The sequence below is a fragment of the Micropterus salmoides genome, unplaced genomic scaffold (genome assembly GCF_014851395.1).
Source record: "Micropterus salmoides isolate LMB-PRFRI ecotype aquatic unplaced genomic scaffold, ASM1485139v1 Ms_hic_scaffold_4, whole genome shotgun sequence".
In the NCBI taxonomy this organism is placed as follows: domain Eukaryota; kingdom Metazoa; phylum Chordata; class Actinopteri; order Centrarchiformes; family Centrarchidae; genus Micropterus; species Micropterus salmoides.
In genome coordinates this window covers 25,073,680-25,097,449 of record NW_024043372.1, presented here as the reverse complement: position 1 = coordinate 25,097,449, position 23,770 = coordinate 25,073,680, and the positions used below count along the sequence as shown (strand labels likewise).

Sequence of the window (23,770 nt, the reverse complement as noted above, 5' to 3'; positions counted from 1 at the left end):
CTCTTTATATAGCACAATAGCCTTAGTGAATACTGTCTGAGTGAGATGCAGTAAAAGTATACACATTTGACACATGTATGTGTTCACTACAAGCATCGTTTTGTCACAACTATTTCGGAAGCCAAGTGTGATGAGAAAACCTGAAATCGGAAACTTAAAATTAAACTTTTAGGTGGAAAAACCATATCAGAAACAAATAATTAGTCAAAGCAGAGTATTGTATGTCTTAAAACATGCCTGAAGGGGATCTTTAATAATGCATGGGTATCATTTCAGTAAAGATCACACAATTAATTAATCCTAGTGTGATTTAGTATAGAGTAAATATGCAGGGAATTAACAATCAAATGCTTTGCTCTTACAGAAACATCAGCAACATAAAAACAAGGCACGTCCACAGAAATGCATTGAACATTCTCACGTAAAACTATTACAATTCAGTTAGTTTGCATGAAAAGTGTGACATGCACTACATCACGAGAAGTGTTGTCAAACAACAAGCGGTGTCATCCTGTGGTGGCAAGTAAAGTTGCACAAAGGCCATTTGTGGCAGCATCAACAATCATGCTTCTCTCAGAGATGGTTGGCGTAACCCTCTTCGCTGTCTGCAGTGTCGATGGTTTTGGTACGCTGAGTTTGCACAGAAGCGTATAGATCAGACTTCGTAGAGAGGGCGTCTATGTTGCTTTCATCTTCCTTCTCTGACTCCAGTGGCAGCTCCTCTAACTGAACTACATCTGAGTAATGTATCTGTGGAGAGCTGCGGCCAGAGTGCAGCCTGGGAGCCTTAAGGGTCAGGTTGGCATAGCAGTCCTGAGTTTTCAACTGGAAGGAGAAACACAAAACAGTAATGGAACATCTGCACATGTACAGAACAGGTTTATGGGAGACATTTTAGCAAAGCTGTCTGAACTAATTTTTACCTTTTTTATGCTACTCCTGATTTTCCTTTATTCTTTATAACAAAGTGCTGCTGTGAATGTCAATGGTGTGTGGAGTGATAGCAGATGTGGAGAATGATGGTGGCCCTAAAGGTAAGACCTCAGTCTCTGTAAAGGAGTTTAACGACTCTACCTGTGAGACACAATTTACTCTCTGTTGATTGATTCTCAAAGATGAAGAGCTGAGAGACGAGTGTGGAGCATCAGCTTCGGTAAACAAAGTCATGCCTGTGAAAAACAACATCACACTGTAAACAGACACAGATAAGGCACAGAGAGAGACACACGTACAACACACTTACTTGTCTCCATGAAGCTTATGTTTCCATAAATAGGATTATCTTCCATCTGCCTTGAACTCCGTCTTAAATTGAACAGAGTAAATATGTGGTTTTTAAAATTGTCAGTGTAACAATGACTTCTACCATTACAGAGAACATAATTTTGTCTTTTCCTTTGGATAGTGGATATCAGGGCCACATACCTTCGTCTTATCCTTGATTGACATATTCCTTTTCCTGTTGCAGTATAAAAACATAATACATTCACCATCACATGCATGAAATTCATTTGTTTAGGCTGTATTTTTTAAAGAAAATAATGTAATTACCTGAGCAAAATTTTGATACGCAGCAAAATATATTCCAAGACAGTGAGATGATCAGCACCACGCTGATAAAACCAAATAGCATGTATAGATTACGATCCATAATCCCTGGAGAAACAGAGAAAAATTATTATATTTATTATGGATTGTCTAAAATAATTAAAGGTACTTCCCAGACTGTTTATTTGTGAATGACTAGATATCTATTTTTAGTGTCTGGAGGCTCTAAACTTCCATTTCTCACACACATCAACACACAAGTTGCTAATTGTATGAGAGGTGAAAGCTACTACTCACATTAAATATAAATAGAAAATGCTTTCCACCCACACAGTGACCCAATGAATGAATCAAACAAAGTTTACTTTAGAAAATGGCACTGGTGGTGGGTTTAGTTATTGAGGTAATTTCACAAAAAGGCAGTTGAGGCATAATAATAACGCATAAAAGACACCAATACAGCATTAAATATTAAAATAAGGAAAAAACAAGTGAATGATACACACATGAATTTAGTTGGAAAAATGTAAACCTGTTTTTGGTCAACCTGCTGCTATTTTCTAACACAATCCATGAACGAGCCAATGTTCATTATCAGGGCAGGCAATTTGGGCACAGAATTGAAGAGAGCTGCAGGGTCTGATTTGTGTCTATGAAATCTGAGCCACAGTGACCACTGCAGCTTCCTACACTTGTTGTGTCATTTGAAGTGAAACAGGGAGTTAGGTTTGTCCAACTGGAAGTATTACAAAAGACAAGAGGCCCAGTCAATGCCAGGCTCTGTACTTTAGCACTGAACATTTCTATCCAACATTTTAGACAAAAATCCAAATGTATGCTTCTACTCAGCACACACAATCCCTGTTGGGGAAAACAAGGCAATAAAACAAATAAAAAACAAATCATGGAAACGAGCACAGCTGTGGTGCCCTTAAACAAAACATTTACACTGCCACTTTCTTGTGTGGATCTGCAGTCGTGTGCAGCAGAAGATGTGGTTTTACTGAAACACTCACACATGTGTGAACTGCTTGATTGCACAGTTTAGTAAGTCATCGTTGCAAGAATTCATGCTCAGCAAAATATGTTGGATGCACTTCCTTCTTAAAAAAACTTTTGCAACGCCTTGTTTCAATCCAACGTACTGTAGTAGACTAACATCTCACTGAACCCATATTTTGCTTGAATAAAGTAAAATATTCAATCAATACGCTATTTGTTTTGCCACAACAAAACCTCAGAAATAAAATTTTGAGAGGTATTATGCAACGTTTCACATACATTTCACATACATGTTCAAATTCAGCTTGACAAGATGTGTTTGGTGTCTTTGAAAATCTTGGGAATTTAATTAGAGTTTAAAGTTGTGTGTTTAAAAAATGGACCCATCAGAGGGTCTGGTTGGATTAAATTATTATATTCCTGTAGTATTAGTCAATGGGGTGTAAGAAATGCGGCAAACTGCCATCTTTCTGGGAAAATGCACAAGACAAACAGATCGCATTGAGTATTATCTGATGCATTGCACCTCAAATAATCAAGGGCGTAATTTCGGGGACATGTACTTTTCAAAATCCTCTTTTTGTCACTTTTACTGTTTCAGAGTTCTGATTTTCTTACTATAATCCATCCATCGTCAATCCCAGCTGACATCGGGACCCTGGGCAGGTCGACAATCCATCGCAGGGCCGCACATAGACAAACAACCAGTCTCACTCACACTTAAGGACAATTTAGGGTCACCAATCAACCTAGTCTGCATGTCTTTGGACGGTGGGAGGAAGCCGGAGCACCCGGAGAGAACCCACGCAGACACATGCAAACTCCACACAGAAAGGCCAATAAAACCAGGGTTTGAACCCGGGACCTTTTTGCTGTGAGGTCACAGTGCTATCGACTGTACCACCGTGCGGCCCGGCTTACTATAATCTTCCTGAATATTGTGCTCTTACTGTCCAAACATCACAGTCCAGGTGAGGGAAGAAAGGAGTTGATAAAAATGTTAATACAATATGTGTTACCTTCAGTTATTACCATGGGCTCACAGCAATAAACCTAACAAACAGCTGATAAGGCTGCAGCCTATGCAGCCTGAAAGAAAGTAATTAAGTAGGGGTTAAATTAGGCCAGGCTGAGCCCTGGCCCCGATAGAAATACACTCATCGTCAAAAGGAAGCGTAGGGATTGGATTAAATGCAGGAAACCCTGAGATAATCACTGCCCATTAGTGCTGTCAAAATTGGCCCAAAATGCCCCGAGTGCAAATCACTCTCTGTGGCCAAGTTGTTTCATTATTGTACACTTGACTTTCAATAAATGAAAGTGACTTGTGACTCCTGTCCGTTATACAGTGCATTCAGTGCCACATGAGAACTCGCAAGGCAGACTAAATTTTTGGTTTTACATTTTAATTGAATAATCAAGTTAATAAAAATTTTTTAAAGCCAATTTATCTTCCTACTATGGTCTTTTTTATGTATCATTTTGCTCATAATGAACTAAACTCCAGTCTGGAGCTTAAAATAGTGCCTACACTCTACCGGGTGAAAACGTAGTACATCACATTAACTAACATGGTACAGAACTAAAGGTCAGTTGTCTCTCTCTCTCTCTCTCTCTCTCTCTCTCTCACTCTGTCTCTGGGTAAAAACTTCTAGGAAACTGCATCAGGCTACAGTGCAGTGCACCTGTCCACTGTAGCTTTACTCAACAGCACACCTGCTTCTACACCTACTAGGTTAGGTGGAGTGCAAGTTAGGCAGGCGGGTAGGGGGTTGAGGTACTGTTCCATACCCTCATACTAGCCCACAAAAGCAACCTGCAAAAGACAAGCAAACCAATCTACCCACCAGATCAGCTCCCTAAGTCTGGATGAATTAGCTGATGTTATCCACTCATGATATTATTGTTCTATATTATCTAGCTAGAAGTTCATCTTCGTTAGTAAGCAAGCTAACATTAGCAAGCGAAACTAATATCACAATTTATTTCTCATGCTTTGCAGTGATGTTAGCTTTGACTTTGTGTTCGACCAGACTTTGAAGTTAATGGACTCCATTTGAACTAACTCCACTGAACTAACGTCAGCTAGGGTTGCACAATGCTGGTGCTGTAGGGGAGCAGAAGAGAAGACACTCAGGAGCACCCATAAATGTCACATCTGTTGGAGTCCTTTACATAAAAATCCTCTACCAAATCTGAAGAGTAATTCCTGTCTAGGGATATTTATCCTTCCTCAACCTACAGAGAACTATTGGATATCAGTTCAAAATAAGACTCTGTGCTTACCTGCGTTAACCTGAGTCATCTTGTGTGTCATTCAAGTTACATATAATATTTTCTAAAAAATCATTTCAAGCCTTGGTTTATTAAGGAAATCAATCCCAGAGTTCATCCTTATCAAGACAGCTGCATCAGTCAGTAGACAAGCAGACAGAGAGGAGAGACAGGGTCTGACTTAGGCTACTGGTTGGAGCGTCACAGGCTGTCACCTTACTTTAGCTCAACTATTGATCCTAACATGACCTGGGGAAACCTATGTCATAGTACCCCTAAAATTATTTCACACATGTAAATTGTTTCACATTCTTACATATGGCCCCTTATTCTCCTAAAAGATTTCCTGTGTAGTTTTTTGTGTGCAGCAGTGCTTTGGAGCTGATTTTCTACAAGGGGGTCCCCGTTTTTGTACATCTAGTGTAGGCTATGCAAACTAGGAAGCACAAAGATGCGCACGCTGTGGTGCGATACACAGTCCTGCCAATGGGACGTGCAGACATTTTGAGAAGCTGTTGCTCTAATCTGAATTCCAGCCTGCAAACCCTATTTGTGGCTGTTCAAAAACCTCCCCCTAACCAACCCAACTATAAACCATTTTATATTTCAAACGACTGTTCATCCTCAAAGTTTCACATCTGAAAGCAGCCTCAAAAAAGCATTTGGTTCTTCCACTGTACATGAACAAGAACTATTTTCATAACTGAGTCATTATCTTGCGTGTAGCCTGCTGCCTATATGTTAGTCACTTAGAGATCGGTTCATGTGATAGCATATTATAAGGCAATACTGCACAATGTGATGCAAACGTGACAAACTGCACATTGTTCGGAAGCATATGTGACTTTTTATTCACTGGGCATCCCATTTGTTATACAATTTGTCATTAATTATTTCCACAACTTGGTGAAAAGGCAACAAGTCTGGATGCTAAAATGTCACATGACAGGAAGGCAAAGACAGTCTAAGGTAAGTTAAGTCCTTCGCTTCTGTTTCAGCCCCATGGGACTTTATTTTGGGAAAAATATGTACAGTTGTTGAGAGACAAATGATTTTTTAATCCCTTTTGAATTGTGCCCTGAGGGTTAGGTTAACACTGAATAAAAAAAAACTCCATATGGTACCTTTAATAATATAGAGGCTAAGAGTGTGTACATGTCTTGTTTTATATGTTATGTTATGTTGTGTGTGGACCCCTGCCTCAGTGGCAACTAATGGGGATGGGGATGGGCGAATGAAGAATAAAGATGGTATCATGTCTAAATTTTGTTATAGGCAGACCATTAGTATGGCAAGAATATATACATCTAAAATGTAATATACATAAAATAATATTATTGTCGCATTGTGGTGGTGTGTTACTTCATCTCAATGTGAAACACATTCTGTAGGCTACATGATGTTGCATGTCGCCTTCGGGCAAAGCAGCACCAACCTAATTAACTCACTGAGTTATACTTCAGCATGCCTCTGAGTGTGTTGATGTAAAATGTGTGTGTGTGTGAGTGTGTGAGAGTGTGTGTGTGTGTGTGTGTGTGTGTGTGTGTGTGTGTGTGTGTGTGTGTGTGTAAATAACAAGCTGACCTTTTAGTCCAGTCACCCTGGTCTCTACCATACCCAAGTGTAAACATGTTCTTTCTTCCTGTTTTAAATCTGTCTGTGTACACATGGGCCAGTCTGACAAATCTGTTCCATAATTTTTGTGTCTTTCGTTTGGTTTGGTACAGACGTAATTTATTTAAAGCAAAATTAAACAGTTTTGACCACTTGGGGCAACAGAACAACATCACGCAACATTAATATATTATCATCTTGTAAATTATGCCCATTTACACATCCAGCAGATACAGAGCAAGATTAACATTTATATCGAGTTGTGTGACACACGTTTGATGCTTGGCAGTTAGTAAACTGTTTTTCGTAGAGCTTTTCAGTAAAAACAGCGGCCCACTGCAACTGGAAACAATGTTTACTACAGACTTGGAAAGTGCAAAAGCAAATGGTAATTCATAATGAAAATAAAAAGTGTCAAAACCACTCACTCACTCAGCAACCTCGCTCAATGCGAGAAGACATTACACTAAAACACAATGTTGATAGCGAGGACAGGTAAATACTGTAACATCTGTTTTAATTACTATGTTTTAATTACACAGTGACAAAAGAATCACCATTTTAGTTCTCTTTAACTCAATGTATTAAATCAGTAAATATACCATGTTAGCTTACAAGCCCTTCTTTTACCAACGGTGATAAACCATACTTCATGCCTCTGTTTGTTGTCGATTAACACTAAATCCAGAGTAAGGAACAATCAGCTTCTATTCTATTCCAGTTGCAGCTCTCGCACTTAATGTCAAATTCAATTGCTGCCCAATGTAAGTGTTGATCTGGTGGTGTATGTTTGACCTTTGAGAAGCAAATGTCATAAAAGCCCTTTCAGTCTCACATAAACCCTTGCATCAAGAATGATCACATTTAGATGGCATTTTCAATATCTTCAGTCAAGACTTACCACCTAAAGATGTTCCATTCACACAGTACGCCATGGCGATAAAGCTTTAACCAAGGACAATTCTCTGTGTGTGCGTGTGTGTGTGTGTGTGTGTGTGTCTCTCTCTCTCTCTTATTATAATGTGTATACAGTGATAAACAAGACTATAGCAACCTCACACAATGTGATGCTACTCATGAGAAGGAGTGTTTTACTTTACAGGATGTGTGCTTTTGCAGAAAACCACAAACTTTTTTAGACTGAGAATAACATCAAGGCAAAACATGTGAGAACATCATTTGACAAAATTATGGAATATTTCCCACACAAAACAGTTTTGCTTTATTTGTTCTAAAAAAAAACATTTTTCACTGAAATTATCCTGAAAAGTCCTTTAATTATCTTTGAGAATATAAAAAGTCACATTTGACATATTAGCCAGTATCATTCTTAAAGAGATGGTATTGTGCTTTTTGGCTTTTCCCCTCTCCTGTATGAGTTATATATCTTTTTTGTGCATGTAACAGGTTTACAAAGTGAAAAGTCCAGCCCAAAGGGAGTTCCCATCTCCCACAGAAAGCACTGCTCTGAACCTCTTGAAAACAACTCGTTTGTAGTCCAGCCCTTCACTTCCTTTACTTGCGACGTCACAATGAAAACGCGTCATAAAGCTTGCCAAGCAGCTAGCGGGGTCAGGCACGCCCTCAAACCAAGCTAGTCTGAGCGGAGGCCCTTTGGCTCAACTGGTCTTTGTTTGGGTTTCCATTTTAGATATGTTGTACCTGCTTCCAGGTACTTTTTTTCTTATCACCTCACCTCCATTCCAAGCGAGCTGAGGGATTCTAAAATGTAACGTGAAAACACGACAGACTGCTGATTGGTCAGAGAGAATATTCACTATTCACCACATCATCATTGCGTGCGCCAGAGGCCAGCAACATATTTTACAGTTTTTGTATGGAATTTCATCACTATCAATCCACTTCTGAGAAGTTTTGAGGTGAGAAATCAGCTGTGTAGATTTCGAATATTGACAGTTTTAATAGAATTTATGGCGAAACAAAAATGCTGTGTGTGTGTCGCATTGAACATTACGTCACAGCAATTGTGTGTGGTGACGCTATGACGACAAGCTACGTACTATCTCTGGGTACTGTCTGCAATGGAAAACGGAGCAGGGCTGCGTAGAGTCGAGTCTATCGATTTGCGCTATGGTAGAATTTTTTGGCAAGCAGATCGTCAGAACACCGGCAACAGTTCAACGTTTAGTCCTAATGGTAAGATGTGGAACAACGATGTTGTGGACTTGAGTAACTTCTACTATCTTATAGGTTACGGTTGCAGTCTGAAGCGGCTTTGATTTGGATCACAGTACCTTGTTTTTCACAACTTGCCCTTCTCTTCTTCCGATTGGCTAGTAGTCCTTAACTAGGAACTGCGCATGTGCAACTCCCAACAAAGATCACGTAGAGACAAGATGTACACACTGACACCGGGTTGGTGAACAGAATATGAGAGCACCTTATTGGGGTTTGTAGTTGAGTGATATGATGTTACACACTCCAGTACAGTAGGTGGCAGTATGCACTTAAAAGATGTTTGCAATCCGCCATTAACGAAGAAGAGGAAGAAGAAGAAGAAGAGAAGGGCAGGTCAGCTAGAAGCCCGTAAACAGATTTGATTCAGCTGTAGGCTACATGTTGCCGACCAGCTTGGCAACATGGCCTGCAGCAAGAGTTTCAGAGTGGTGAGTTATTAATCTGTAACAAAAGTATTTTTCATCCATAAAGTTTTAACTGAGCTCTGTCTCTACATCACAGTAACAACTTTATGTCCATTGACTGCCTGGAGGGTAGCTAGTGTTTGGAAGGGAAAGGAGAGGTGTGCTGCAGCTCAGTTTTTCCCACTGGTGTTTTTGAGGGCATGTCAGAGTAGCCGCTTGGCGAGCGTTATATGACGTGCATTTAGCTTTCATCCCTGTGTCATCAGAGGGAATATTATTACAGTAATGTGTTACTGCCCAACACTGATCATAAATCAGATAGCCGTGCAGCTAACTTAGTGGTCCTGTTAGCTGACTGAGTACTGAATGGGCACCAGAAAAAGAGCCGGGCTCAGCAGCCTCCCAGTGGACACCGACCTACACTGAACACAGCCTCAAAGACTTACGGAGCCCAGTTTGACGATTAGGAATACATTACCGAGGTGATTTACAGTGGCTCCAATGAATTAAGGGTTAATTCAACCATACCTGTAATAGGGTTCTTTTGAGTTTTATTTTGTTTCTGTCAAGTTTGAATTAAGTGTGTTTTTCGATGAGATAACAATGCAATCGTTTCTGTGAAAGAGAGAAACTTGAATTCAGAAGGTGTACAGTTGTGTCACAATTTTGGGTTTTGTTTGGTTTTTCCTGTTTTATTTTGGAAGTTTCTCTCTCTTGTGTCTTGTCCCATTTCATGTCTGCCCCTTCCCATTGAATACCTCATGTGATTTTTCTTGGTCTGTGTTAGTTTGTTGTTGCTCATGTCCTGCGCTTCGACCCATTTACCCCTACCTGCAAACTAGTATCCTGTTTTTTAAGTCTTGTCCTGGTTTAGATTATTTAGTTAGGATATAATGTTTACATGGACCACAGGACCACAGTTAAACCTGGTTAAGTTATTCACCTCTATGCACGCCTGATTCTAATACTGCATTTCTACATGCATTAAATATGTTTGGGTTCTGTACTGACTGTCCTCAACATCTGAGGATGAAACCCATTTCTTTTCTGGACTCTAAATTTACCTTCATCTGATGACACCTGCAAGTGACTTGAGATGCATAAGTGATGATCGAAGAGAAAGGGGTTAAAATGTCACAAACACATAGCCATGTGCCACAAACCCAAGCCACAAGTGATTTACAGAAACCTTGTGACGTTTTGAGGTCAGTCAGTTTTTGTCAGACTTGAATGATGAATTTAAAGTTTGAATGACTGAAAACAGATGATAGCATGACCCTGCTTTATTATTGTTCTTAACACTTGAAATCACATTGAAAAATCACTTTCTGTAACCTTTTTCACACTTTGAGATTAATGTGAATTCAGTGGCGTCTCAAACCTGACACATCCCCCACCTAGTTCTCAGGTCTGTTTTTATACATCCCACCCACAAACACCGGACGAGTGGTTTCCTGTGGGCTGTTATAGGTGAATCCATGTCTACGTTTACATCTTAATACACAGTTATTTAAATAGGTGGACCTGCACAATAAAGCAATCACGATGTTTCAGTTTTTAGGAATTTAGGAAGCACACAAGAAAGAAGTGCAATTAATATACTGTATTTGACATTCTGGGTTTAATAGAGGCGCTGTACGTATATCAGATTGCACAGCTCATCCTATTGACAACTCTGCTCTGCTTGGTGTGTTCTGCATGGACGTCATTGATTACCATAGTAGACAAATTGTACGCTAAGGAGCTTATTGTTGGGTGCAATGACCAAAACCAAAGCTTCACTAACCTCTGTGCTTCAATACTTTTCCAGTGGTTTCCCAGCAGTGATCATGTAGCAGCTCCTCGCACAATTCTCAATCTTCATATTGATAACTCAACTGCACCAGGCATTTTGGACCAGGCATGTCTTATGAGATTGTGTGAGATTATGAGATTTCCCAATACCCTATGTTATAGGTGCAAGTAAGCTACAGTGACATCTTGAGGTCTTTTGGTATCTCCACATCCTTGGTTTAATTTTCTTCCTCATGGTTTCAGTGTTCTCTGAACCCTGATATGATGTCTGGTTCACATAAACTGGGGCAAATCAGACACTGAATCACTTACTATTCCTGAAGCAGACTAAATATTGGGGGAAATTGTTTTTTTTCACTTAAGGAGGACAAGGACATCAAAGCTGGGATAGGCAATGTTGGACAAACTAGCAGGATACCGCTAGATTTCTAAAGTTTCCAACTGAAAAAAAATCACACCCCCTCCCTTCAAGCCTCCCACAAAAGCTTTCCAAAAACACAATTTTTTGTACAATGAGTGCATGGGCAGAGTGTGCATAGGTAGGCAGGTAGACAAGCAGGCAGGCCAGCCATTACAGTCCTGCATGTGTCAGGGTATTTGATTTATTGATTGATTGAATTTTGTGATTTTGAACTTGAATGTTTCTGATAAACTGAAGGATGAAAAGTTCCTTTGTGGTTTGAGAAAAGTCTACTTCTTAAGATAATAAACCCTCCCTGGGTTAAAAATTCATCACCACAAAGGCGAAAACAGGGCTCATAATAAGTTGACTTCTTAGACATAGGTGGTTCACACAAACATATGACCATCTTATTAAATATGATGCATGGCTGTAGATGAAACTACCCAACAGTAGGCCTACATAGTTACAATAAGCTCAACCTTAAACATCTGAAGTCTAAAATGCAACATACACATTAATGCAGCACAGTAATATTAATACAAACACATGTAGCAAAACACTGACAGGGGCAGTTTTTCTACCGAATGAGTACTTTTACTTTTAATAGGCTACTTAAGTCAATGCAGATAATATGCTACTTTTGATGCAGGACCGTGAGGTAGTAGTAGGCTACTTTTAGTTTCGTAGCCTAAATGATCTCAATACGCATTCCACTACAGGCTACTGTGCAAAGGAAGAACAATGTGCGAAAGTTAAGTATCTCTTTAATCATCACTCACTAAGAACTACATCTATATGAACGAGTAGCCTAACCTAGACGGACAATAAAGCAGCCATGTTTTCATGTTTTAAAAGGTAAAAAGTGAGCGAGTTATGACACGTTGTCTAACTGTGCCCATGTGTGAAAACAGAAGGCACTGGAGCTTTAAAAGAGCCCGGACCGCCCAGACCTCCTCCAGACAGACCGCACAGAGGCGGGTCTAAACTCCCTCTTACCCCGCCCGCTGCTCCGCTGCTGTCCTCTCCTCTCCTGAACGCTGATGTGTTACTAACTTTACAGCCTTCAACTCAAACAAAATGTTCAATTTCGGACCAAAGTTGCTGCTGCTTTTCCTTCTGGCCTTCCCCTGTGGGTTAATCGGTAAGTATTATTATTTTTCCTGCGTTTGAAGCAGACTGTTCATGCCGTCGCCTCGCTCCGGTTAAAAAGTTATTAGAGAGCCCAACATATTGACGTGGCAGTCATACAGCTTCACACACGCAGCTGTATGTCTCCTTCAAGGCTGTGCAAACCTCAATGTATGGACGTTGTATCCATAATACTGTTCACGGTGACAATAGAGTTGGAGCTCATCTCTTTTACTCTGAAATGAATGAAAATGGTCGTCGCCCACCAGCTGCTGCCGTTAAAGTGTGGATGAATAACGTCAGCCATTAAATGTGAAGTTAAGTGTCACTTTTGTAGCTTTAGAAGTGATTTTAGTCAAAGAAAGGTCTCTGTGGATGCAGCAACAGTTAGCAGCTGCTGGGACACGTCACCATAGATAAGATGGTAACTTCTGTTTAAAAGTTTCTCTTGCCCTATTTTTCCCGCTGACCTGCATTAAAATCGTGACTTTCGTTAATCTGCTGTGGTTCATTTTAAACTGGCATCAATAATAACCAGTTACGGCTGGGTGATATTGACAAAAATCCATCAGTAATTCTGACCACATACCTTGATAGTGACATACATTGTTAAATTGTTGTGATATTTTAGAGATGACTGTTAGCATTTGCATACAGTTGTTTCTCCCATGGTGAAGCATACAACCATCACTCATATATACCGCTGTGTCTTCTGCCCCGCGCAGGCCACGTCTCTGCAGACTCAGACTCTGCTGAGGACATCGCTGAGGACCAAGATGCTGCAGTAGACGAGGAGGAAGATGACGAAGAAGAGGTGCTTGTTGAGGAGGATCAGATACAACCATCGGTATGTATGTTTTTTTATCACACAGCATTGTGGCAAACCATAGTCTGACGTGCAGGTGAGCGAGCAACGATGCCATGTTATGTTCATCCTCAGGAGGGAGAAGAAGAAGACTCTGAGGAAGCAGCTGATAAACTGGTCACGTCTCACCCTGATGCTGACACCACCATCATCTTCATGACAGGAGAAGGTAGGTTTGGCTTTTTTTTCACAGTGTTTACACTCACAGCCTGTTTAATATAAATGAATATGTAGAAAAGGGGTTGGGGGGTATGTTTGTATGTTATTCAGTGCTGTTTAATTTTTTTTCCTACTAAATTCAGAGTTTCCTGCCAATGAAATCGTGCGGTTCCTGGTGGGTTTCACCAACAAAGGAAGTCAGGATTTCACCGTCCAGTCATTGGAGGCCTCCTTCCGCTACCCCCAAGACTTCCAGTTCTACATTCAGAATGTAAGTTGGATCTGAAAAGACGCCACCAGCAAACATCGCTCTACCTTTTGAGTTGGATACACAGCAGAATAATTTTAAAAATGCAATCGTGTTGATTTGTTTTCACTTTGAGGTGATCAACAAGTTGTATTCAACAAATGTTTTTGGTATATAGTTGTATTATAGTGTGAAATTGTAATTCTGAATGATACAGTGGTTTATAAAATATTCACATGTAGGGAATTAAAACCATTAAGCCCAAGTTTGTTGCAATTGCACACTTTTTAATTTGAGTTTGATGCCATCTCATTTCTGAAACATTTTGTTTTTTACACGACCAAAACAAATAGTATTTTAATGTATGTATCTACTGTACATGCATGTTTGAGAACAAGATAGGACCCTGTTCTGCTGTCTGTCCTGCTACTTAAATAAAAGTATGTTTTGTGTAGTTCACAGCGCTGCCTCTGAACACTGTAGTGCACCCCCAAGCTCAGGCTTCCTTCGAGTACTCCTTCATCCCAGCTCAGCCCATGGCAGGCCGTCCATTCGGTCTTGTAATCCTCCTCAACTATCTTGACACTGAGGTAAGAAAGTTTTTTTTTATTGTTTATAATATTTGTGGTGGTTGGTGCTTGAGGTCTGTGCAGGTTTTCACAGAAGAGAGTGTAGTGTGATTATGTTAGACGGTGACTGTCAAGATGCTTTTCACAGCCCACCTTGAATGTTGATGATTCATGAAAATGAACACCCGCAGAAGCCATTGTCAGCAAAGCAGTTTCTTTATATTCATGTAACAGCTGTGTTTTTCCATTTTTGTATAATTGGGACTACTGGTAGCTCCTTACTGTCATTATTTTCTTATGACTTTTGTTTCCATGCTACTGTCGAATGAAGTGTTTAGTTGCAGTGATGTCATGATTTTTAAAGAGCAGCTCTAAAAAGTTCTTGAAAGTTCAATGTACTTGTTTACTAGTTTTTACATTTTTCTTCAGGGCAGCGTGTTCCAGACGGCCATCTACAACCAGACTGTCACCATCATTGAGCGAGAAGAGGGACTGGACGGAGAAACGTGAGGCTTTCTTCTACTGGGTTTATGTTAAATCCTATTATGTACATACCTGTGAATGAAAATGTAGATAAAGCTGTATTATTTCTCTGCAAAAAAAGAGATGAAGATCGCAAGCTATAATGTAGCATCAATTCAGACTAAATCAGTGTAGGCATTGGGTGGACATATTAAACCCATCTCAGTTCTATGTAAATATTGTGTAAATCTAATTATTTTGCCCACCTATTACTTGTTATCCATGTCTGTTATGGCTGCATCCCGCTCTGTAAGGCTTCATAATACCAGCTTTCCGTTTCCTTGCAGCGCATGTAAGAACCTGTAAACAGAGGTGTGAAATTGGCACAAAGAGATTAGTTGTCAGAATTGTGGTGCAAGATACAGAAACTGTCACCAGTAAATTAGTCAAGCAAAAGAAAATGTCTTCCATCCTAAAATCTCAAAACAGATAAGAAAATGTTGCAGGTACAGGTCACTTGAAGGTGACTTTAAAGTTCAAATGGGCCAATTTTGTTGGATTAGTCTTTATGCTGAAAGTTAGCAGTTGCCATTGCTGATGAATGGAGCTACATGTTTGAATGGTGCTGTTTTTGACAATCAATATGACTTATTTATTTATGCATATATTTACTAAGTACACTGCAGAATAATTAGGTGAGGTCAAATTTGTCCATACAACCATCTTCAACTAGACTGTTTGCTACAGACACTTAAAAGAAATGCATCGCAAAAAAAGCATTTGGAACACAGATGGCTACAAACTGTGACCATGCATTGTGTGTAAGGGAAGTAAATTGCATTTCAGTCCAGGTCTAATTTGTGTCTGCGGTCATCCAGTAGGCATGGGCCACTCACGTATTATGGCATGCAAAAACACAGAGGAACCATGCAGCTTCTGTTTACTGATTAGCAGAAATGGTTTTGTGTTTTCTGCAGAATGTTCATGTACATCTTCCTAACTGGACTGGTGGTTCTGATGCTCTTTGGGATGTACCAGGTCCTGGAGACAAGGACGGTATGTGTTTGTCTTCCATCAGCTGTGTCCACATATGGTCTTGGGAGGTGGGAAAAGTAATGATTTTCAGTGTTACTAATGCAAATGTAATAAAAATGTTTTGTGGAAAGCCAGCAGCAGAATGTGGAATAGAGTGCAGATTAACAAGGGGTGACATGCGTCATCCTCCCTGTTCCTCCTTAAACGGGGATAAATTGAAGCAGGCTTGTGCATACCGTGGTTTAAAAATGAAGACACGTTGTCTTTCAACCTGTGTTTTGCAGAAAAAGAGAATCTCTGTGAAAATAGAGAAGGGCACCGGCGGGATGAATGATGTGGACATCAGCTGGATTCCTCAGGAGACTCTCAATGTTATGAGTATGTTCATTTTTACAGTGATAACAGACTTTGGCAGTTGTTTGAGAGGCGATAGTTTGCCCACATTACTGTTACACTTCATGAAAATAACTGATACACAAATAACTGATACTCACTCACATCCTGTCTTACAGACAGGGCTTCCCCTAAAGCATCTCCACGGAAACGCACCAATAGGGCAGCTGGAGCAGATCAATAAAGCTCTCCTTTTCCATCTATCATCATACTGTCCATCAGGCTCTCTACGCTCATTTCCTAGCCACAGAAACCTGATTGCCTTTTACAATGGACCAACATTCCTGGAATCCAATTTCCATTGAAGATGTTTGTACAGATCTCTGCCTGCTGCTCTGCTGGTCTGTTGAACTCTACTGCTCTGATTAGAGCATGACCATTTCGACACCAACAGGACTGAACTTGTGTGTGTGTGTGTGTGTGTGTGTGTGTGTGTGTGAAATGATGAGCCAAAAAGTCATTACAATTTCATAGGAAACTAAGGAAACATGGTACAAACTGCCTCCCAAAAGAAAGCTCAATCAACACTCTGCCCGTATTAATGCTATGACGTTGTCATAATTGCATTGGGATTTAACAACATTATATTTGGAGATTTGCTATTGACATTATTAGGATCAATTACATTTTATGACTTTTTATGACAATCCCTCTCCTCTCCATTGTGTAAACACCATTGTGCCTTACCTGTACTGTATTTGCAGTGTCCTGCAAAAACTTAATGTCAGGAAAAAATACATGCATACATTGATTAAAAGGTTTCCCCACTGATACCCCTCTGCTTTTAACATCCGGTCCCATGTGGCCTGAGGCTTGTAAAAGTTCAGATTTGGTTTTTTCGTGGGGCAATGGCAGCTGCAGTTACACCAAACATTAAAACAGTGTTCTGTGGAGGTTTCTGCAGGGTAATCCACCTGTTGGTGGAGCAACGCTTTACTAAGTGCCAACAATCGTTTAGATTGTGTTGTTTTTAAAAACAATAAAGGGTGAACAAAGTGTATTTTTAGGGGGGTGGTTCATGCAATCTAAAGCTTTAGATTTAGTTTCAGTAAAATTACAACATTTGTCACTCAAGGAAATGACCTGTATGGCTGTAATTGATTATTTTCCTAATTGTTTGCTGCTAGTTATTTTCTCTATCAACTGAATAATCATTTGGTCTACAAAACATCAGAAAACAATATCATAGATGTCACCCGATTTCTCGATTAGGAAAATATTTGAGGATTCATTCCTAATCGATCAACTAATCAATTAATTGACTAATATTGGACTAGTTGCAGCACTAATAACATGTTTCAAGCCACAAAGATTATGCAAGACTTTTAGTAACCCAATATTTTAATGGGTCCATACATTTCTTATAATTTTCTAGACATTGTCCCAGGGGGAAAAAATTATTTTGCATAAACTAACAAATTAATTGAAAAGGGTATTGTTGCATTTAGTTAATTTTTTCCAAATAAATATTAACCCAGTCTTTCAGCCGGTGCGCAGCAGGTAGCCTGAACATGAAAAATATAAGTAAGCATAATTAGACATTGGAAACTGCTTTTATGTGGAGGCCCAAAACAGACAAAAAAAAGGGCTATGGTTATCAGAGGAGTCGAAAAATATAGCTGAATATGTGAATAAATAATACAGTTAGTCAAATAAATGTGTAAAAGGAAATATAAAATGATATACTTTTCCTTACCTCCAGACAGTTAAAATTAAAACTTTATTTTACTCTTTTATTTATTTTTCGCCTCCTTAGTTTTCCTTCTTTTTTCTTTTGGTATTTGCACACATTTAATCATTTATCCAATCTGTGTTTCCCCCATGCAACATGTCTTATTTTCCTTAAGCTTATATGATAAAGAGTATACTTACTTTTAAACTCAACACAACCAAAGAAAGTAACTAAAATAAAACTTCTCAGAACTTTGTCTCTGTATACGCCTGTGATTACTCCCCAATTACATTATTCTTCCCAGGAAATTATTAGGAAAATGTAAAATAATTGTAAAAAGGTGTAAACAACCAACCTTTTCTATGGAAATTGAACGACACGGAACAACGCAGGCTCATGGTCCATGTGTAATATATTATCTGCTGTAGCATACTTTAGGGATAGAATCGAGTCCCTACATCACAGGTTAAAATCTGAATAGTAAGATAAAGCTATGAAGACATCCTCACAGAGAGAGTCCTCCCTGTGTTGCGTGAGTGTTGCGGTGCTCCTCCTCGGGGAGGTGAGAGCTGTCCGGTGCTGAGGGGGGAAGATGAGCTCAGCGCGCGCCGGGGGGCAGGTAACGTCAGCAGTCGGCCGGAGCAGGGAAAGACTGTACATACACACCCAGCAAGTGTTTATCGCCGCTTAAACACTGATACACACCGGCACACATCAGTGATGGGCAGCTAATCAGCTCCGTGTGACTCACCGCTGCTTTTTTGTTTTGTTTTTTTAATCGCGATTCCCGCGTGCCTCGGCAGCATCCCGCGCCCTCCGCTTGGCTTGAAATGGGATGATATGGGATTTTTCATGTCGACGAAGATCGAAGGGATTCTTACGTTTGCCTTGGGTAAGATACCTCAAGCTCCGCCGTGGGTTTATTTAGCCTGTGAGCGACTTTGGGTGGGTTGACAGAGAAAACTGCCTTGCATCTTATTTTATCTTCGCGCATCAGAGACATCACCGCTATGATCTTTATTTATCCCCATCAGTGTTGCGTGATGGTCATGAGACCTGTGCCGTGGCCAACAGCTTGCTTGTAGTACACCCATCGACGATAGATGCTTGGTGTCTATACTTAGGTGATAGCGCGCAAGCTTTTGGACGTGCAACATTCAGAAATAAAAACCCCACAAATTGATTTATTTTTTGTAAAATGCCACTTTTAGTAATATTTATTGCTTTAATAGCGCTTATTTTGTCTCGTCCTCTTGCAGAATGTTGTATTATTGACATGTTTTAGCATTTAAATTGCAAATAGCTCTGAGCAGAGTATTGCATCCCATGTGGAGGGAATGGGCTGCAGTGGTCAGGACAGTCTGTGGTAACATCTGCTTCACCGCCCACTGACATCTGTCTAAAGTAAAGTTCAGATAACAGGATTGCAAAATCTTTAAATTAACAGTGGTTTTAATGATCAGGATTGTTAAGCTGCTTGGTAGCAGAGAAATAGACTGAAACTACTTCACACCTAACAAAATAACCAAGTTATTATAAAAAAAAAAGATTTGAATACTGTTGCTTGTGCATTTCTCATTTGTCTTTCAAACTTCATCCATTTGAAGAAAATAGTTTAGGAAGGGCCGAACATCACAGGTTTAGAAAGTCAAATAAGCGGTCCCCTGTGTCTGCCATGCAGTGTTCCTGTCCCTGATGGTGTCAGGAGACTCTGAAGATGTGAGGTGTGAGAACATTTACAAGGACTTTTCTGACTGTGTCCTGGAGCTGGGAGAGAGCATGGACAACTATCAGGAGAACGTGACCAGTGAGAGGGGAGTGGCGGCCGTGTGCAGGTGAGAATAACTTCATCTGTAAGAGAGTGTGTGAGCACCATGCAGCACACGTTTGTGCACATGGGACGTCCCCAGCAGAGGTGTATGTTTTTATTTGAACCAATTGCACTACCAACTAAGCCACTTTTAACTAGAGAAGGCAAGAGCTTTAAGACAATCCAGCTGTGATGGGTTGTCTTAAAGAAAAAACCTTCAGTGTCTGCGGCACTGTGCACAGAACTGTATTCAGTTCAATTTGTATGAAATAGTGCACAACTGAGTGAAATAACACAGGCAAAAACAGTATGAAGTATGCATATCATGACAAAATACTGGAGAGAAAAAGAGCAGATGCCATAATCTCAGAGGGAGAATAGAGAATTGAATGGTGCTGAGACACTGAGCACATCGTACTAAATAATTTATGACTTTGCTGCAGCAGTAATGAAATTCCGGGGACGTTTTTTGTCATTGTTACTGCACGCACTCTACAACCTCGCCACAGGATATTGAAGACAAAGATTTACACATAAGCCTTCTGTTGAAAATTGCCCACTTGCAATATCATCTGTGATATTGTTTCACTCTCTGATGCAGTTGCCATGGTAATTAAAGCTCAGTTTGACTTACTTGAAGCCACCATCTGAGTGATAGATTATTGGCGAGCAAATTCATCCGCGACAGCCAGTGCACGTCTGTGTGCTGTAGCCGGTATGAACTCTTGAGTGTAACAGCAGACGCCCGCGTTGATCTGATGATCCTTTGTTTGCCACAGCCACTGGGAAGCTTTCCATACATGTGCCCTCACAGCGCTGTCCGACTGTCAGGAGGAAGTCAGCTCCATCTGGGAGACTCTGAGGCAGGACTCCAGGAAGATGCGCTTCCAGGGAAGTCTGTTCGACCTGTGCAGCCCCAGCTCCTCTCCCAGCATAAGCTCAACTCTTGCTGCCCTTACCCTGCCACTGATAGGCATGCTGATTGTGACTGGGCCTGACTGGTCATCTGTATAAATGGGGGTTGGGGATGAGGAGGGCCTCAAATTCCCCGGGGTTCAGTCCTCCTGAGTTCAAACTTACAGCCAAGGATTTAAGAAAGACAAATGTTTTAATAAGGATTATTTTGACACAGAGCCACAGAGGTCTGAGGCAAGCCAATCAATATTTGCTGTGATGAATAATGTTTGATATCTTCCCAAATACTTCAGCTTGATCCTCCCTTATGTCTAGAAGCCGACAGAGTATTTGAGAAAATTTAATCTCTGCCAACATATCAGTCCAAACGGACTAAAGCATACACTTTTCAAGTAGTCAAGAGATTTCAGATACAATGTGAGCAGAGTCTGATCAGTATACAGTCAGACACCTGTGGCTCTGGGTTACCAATATACAAGGAGTGGACACAATATCATGAACACTTGTACAATCTAATGCGAACCAAGACAAGAGCTTTGCAATGAATACTATATTTATGAACATTATTGTGTTCTGTTTTTATGGATTCAACTCTGGCCTCATTTTTTAAGCAGTAGGCCTATTTGTGGAGTTTTAGGCTACCGGTTTTCCCTATATTATGTACAGTAGGCCTGTATATTATAAGGCAGCAAGGTGTTGATGTTTTGTGTCCACTCCCTTTATCATGTGTTATATGGTCATACTGTGAAAGTGAATGGAATAGTTCAACATTTTGGGATTTAGCTGTGAAGATCTATACCAATCTCCTATCTGCATGCTTAAGATGTAGACACTGCCAGCAGCCGGTTAGCGTAGCTTTGCACATGGTTCCTACAGCTGCTCCTGGCCAAAACATAGTTCAGCACATAGCTCCCTGTAAAACCACAACTTGTTGTTTTTACACTTTTGTACAGACTAAACAAATGAGATCTAAAATGTAATCTAAAGTGAGCTTTAGAGGTGCTAGTAGTAGGATTTTGTTACCTTTGGACAGAGCTAGGCTCGCTGTTTCCCACTGTTTTTTAGCTAAGCTAACTGACTCCTGGCTGTAGCTTTAGATGTAGACATGAGAGTGGTATCAATTATCATACCTGCTTCTCTGCAAGAAAGCAAATATGCATATTTCTCAATAGGTTGAACTACTCCTTTAAATAAAGAGCTATAGTGTATGTTGGACACCAAAACACCAATTGAAATCAGTTTGTATAAATACAGCCAAGCCAACATGATGTAATTACCTATCACTTTACGAGAAAACATTTAAAGGAGCACTTCACCAAAAAAACAGCAATATCTTAGCAACATCTAGCTCTTAGTCATTACAGAACTGTTTGTTGACTTATTAATCAGTGAAAGGACCAAACTGTAAGACCGAACCAGACATTAAATCTGACTTAATTACACCAAAGCTGGCGACAACGTTCAGACGTACTAAAGGTGAATGCCCCTTTAATCTGTTTCAGTGTGTTGTAAATGTTTGTGTAAGTGACAATCAGGCCACTTGTATAAAACTTTTGACCCCTTTTCCCCTCAAAAAACTTCGGCCCACTGTGGCCGATGTTGCACGGCTGCTACAAAGACACCAAAAACAGACATCTGACACGGTATCACATCCTCACTTCTCACAGAGCCTCGCCCCACATTTTGGTTTAGTCTATGCTTGATCAAACTTCTTGATGTTTGTATGAAAAAGAAAATCTGTGTTGAGAATGTTCAGTGTTGTCTCACTAATTTCTTATGAACCTTGTGTGCAAATGCTTGCTTGCAATTAACACGATATAACTAAAACTACACTTTAAAGTAGACTAAGTACTGCACAAACACAGTATGCCAGATAGTATGCAGATAGACTACACAGGGGTCGATTATGTTTCAAAGATCAGATTTTCAAAGAAGAATCTAATGCAGCCAGGCATATAAAATTACCCAAATAACCATATTTTATCATATACCTTTTTTCACTTTAAATACCTATAATTAACATCTCGTGATATCAAAATATATACAACAGCAAAACTAAAATCTGGTGTAATATGAAATAATAGCTTATTTTTATTTTAAAAATCCATACAATTCCTTTTGTATGCACTGAATAATAATGATGAATAATTATTATTATAAAAGTATATAGATTCCAAACTCTGCTTCCCCATTTATCTGTCTCATGCTCCTAATCGATTTAATCTTGAGAAACCTTGATTTGATTTTGCACAAAATGCACAAATGTTAAGCTTCAGAAGCAACCACGAACGCATGAAGTGAAGCTCATCGACAGAAATAAGCGAATGGGTGCTACAGTTTGTATCATCCATTCATTTAGCCAATAAACCATGTGAGATTTTTCACTATGAAATTAGTATTTAGGTTTAGGTAAGTTTTTTTTTTTTTTTTAACTATTACTGCAATAGTCGCCTAGATTCAGAGCACAGTAAAAATGAATGAGCAATAGCATCAATTTGTTCTGTTGGTTTGGTTTTGTTTTCCCAAAACTGTCCTCATTTGCATATTTCCTTTAATACAATGCTCCCAACAGGCATTAGCAAAATATGGATGATTTCTGTGGTCCTGAATGTTTTCCCATCAACTCTTTTATCACAAATGCATGATAGTTTTAGTAATAATGCTTCACAATAATGAACAGTCTGTTGATTGTACCTTGGACAAAGTGTGCAGTGGTATTGATCTGTGCATGAAATTAAGCTAGCTCCTCTGTGTATCAGCATCCTCTTTATGCAGATTCATTAACCTGCCCGCCTCCACTTCCCTTACCTTCATTAGCATGTTTGTTCTAGTGGTTTCTATTTATTTCATGTTTCAGGAGTGGTAGCATTAATTTGTCTTTCTGGTGGTGACAATAAAAACCCAGTTGTGATGTCCTCAAAGCATGAGCAATATGTACGGTCACTTCTTAAGAGAGGACACTTATCCCTTCATATGCTGTTGAAGAAAGCATGAAAATGGTTGTGTTATCATAAGCATTATACCACAAGAAATGAACCCTAATGACAGTTTAAACATGGAAGGAACTTCTGAATGTAAAAACAAGTTCAGTGTCCATGCGTTGTTTTCATTTTTTCATTTTACTGATATAAAAGCACACTATTTACAAGACTGTAATAAAGCAATTATAGCAAAATAATGTGTTTGTAATAATAAAGCACCATGTTAAAAACATACAGTGTGTGTGTGTGCAACACCTTCAGCAAAATAAAGGATAGCAAAGATCTAGAAACACAAA

The 23,770-nt window shown here is 39.7% G+C and overlaps 2 protein-coding genes across 2 annotated transcripts; both read left to right on the top strand.

Moving 5' to 3' along the window:
• The first annotated feature begins 12,220 nt into the window (after nucleotides 1-12,220).
• Nucleotides 12,221-17,096, top strand: LOC119886045 (translocon-associated protein subunit alpha-like). Its single transcript, XM_038696522.1, has 9 exons — nucleotides 12,221-12,379; nucleotides 13,092-13,213; nucleotides 13,307-13,400; nucleotides 13,534-13,661; nucleotides 14,093-14,227; nucleotides 14,636-14,712; nucleotides 15,646-15,724; nucleotides 15,988-16,081; nucleotides 16,216-17,096. The coding sequence occupies exons 1-9, from the start codon at nucleotides 12,316-12,318 to the stop codon at nucleotides 16,278-16,280; spliced, it is 858 nt and encodes a 285-aa protein (XP_038552450.1). The 5' UTR covers nucleotides 12,221-12,315; the 3' UTR covers nucleotides 16,281-17,096.
• A 1,432-nt stretch (nucleotides 17,097-18,528) lies between these two features.
• LOC119886050 (neuritin-like) lies at nucleotides 18,529-23,710 on the top strand. The gene is made up of 3 exons (XM_038696530.1): nucleotides 18,529-18,660; nucleotides 19,450-19,603; nucleotides 20,358-23,710. Exons 1-3 carry the CDS (start codon nucleotides 18,609-18,611, stop codon nucleotides 20,590-20,592), a joined length of 441 nt encoding a protein of 146 aa, XP_038552458.1. The 5' UTR covers nucleotides 18,529-18,608; the 3' UTR covers nucleotides 20,593-23,710.
• Nucleotides 23,711-23,770: the final 60 nt, after the last annotated feature.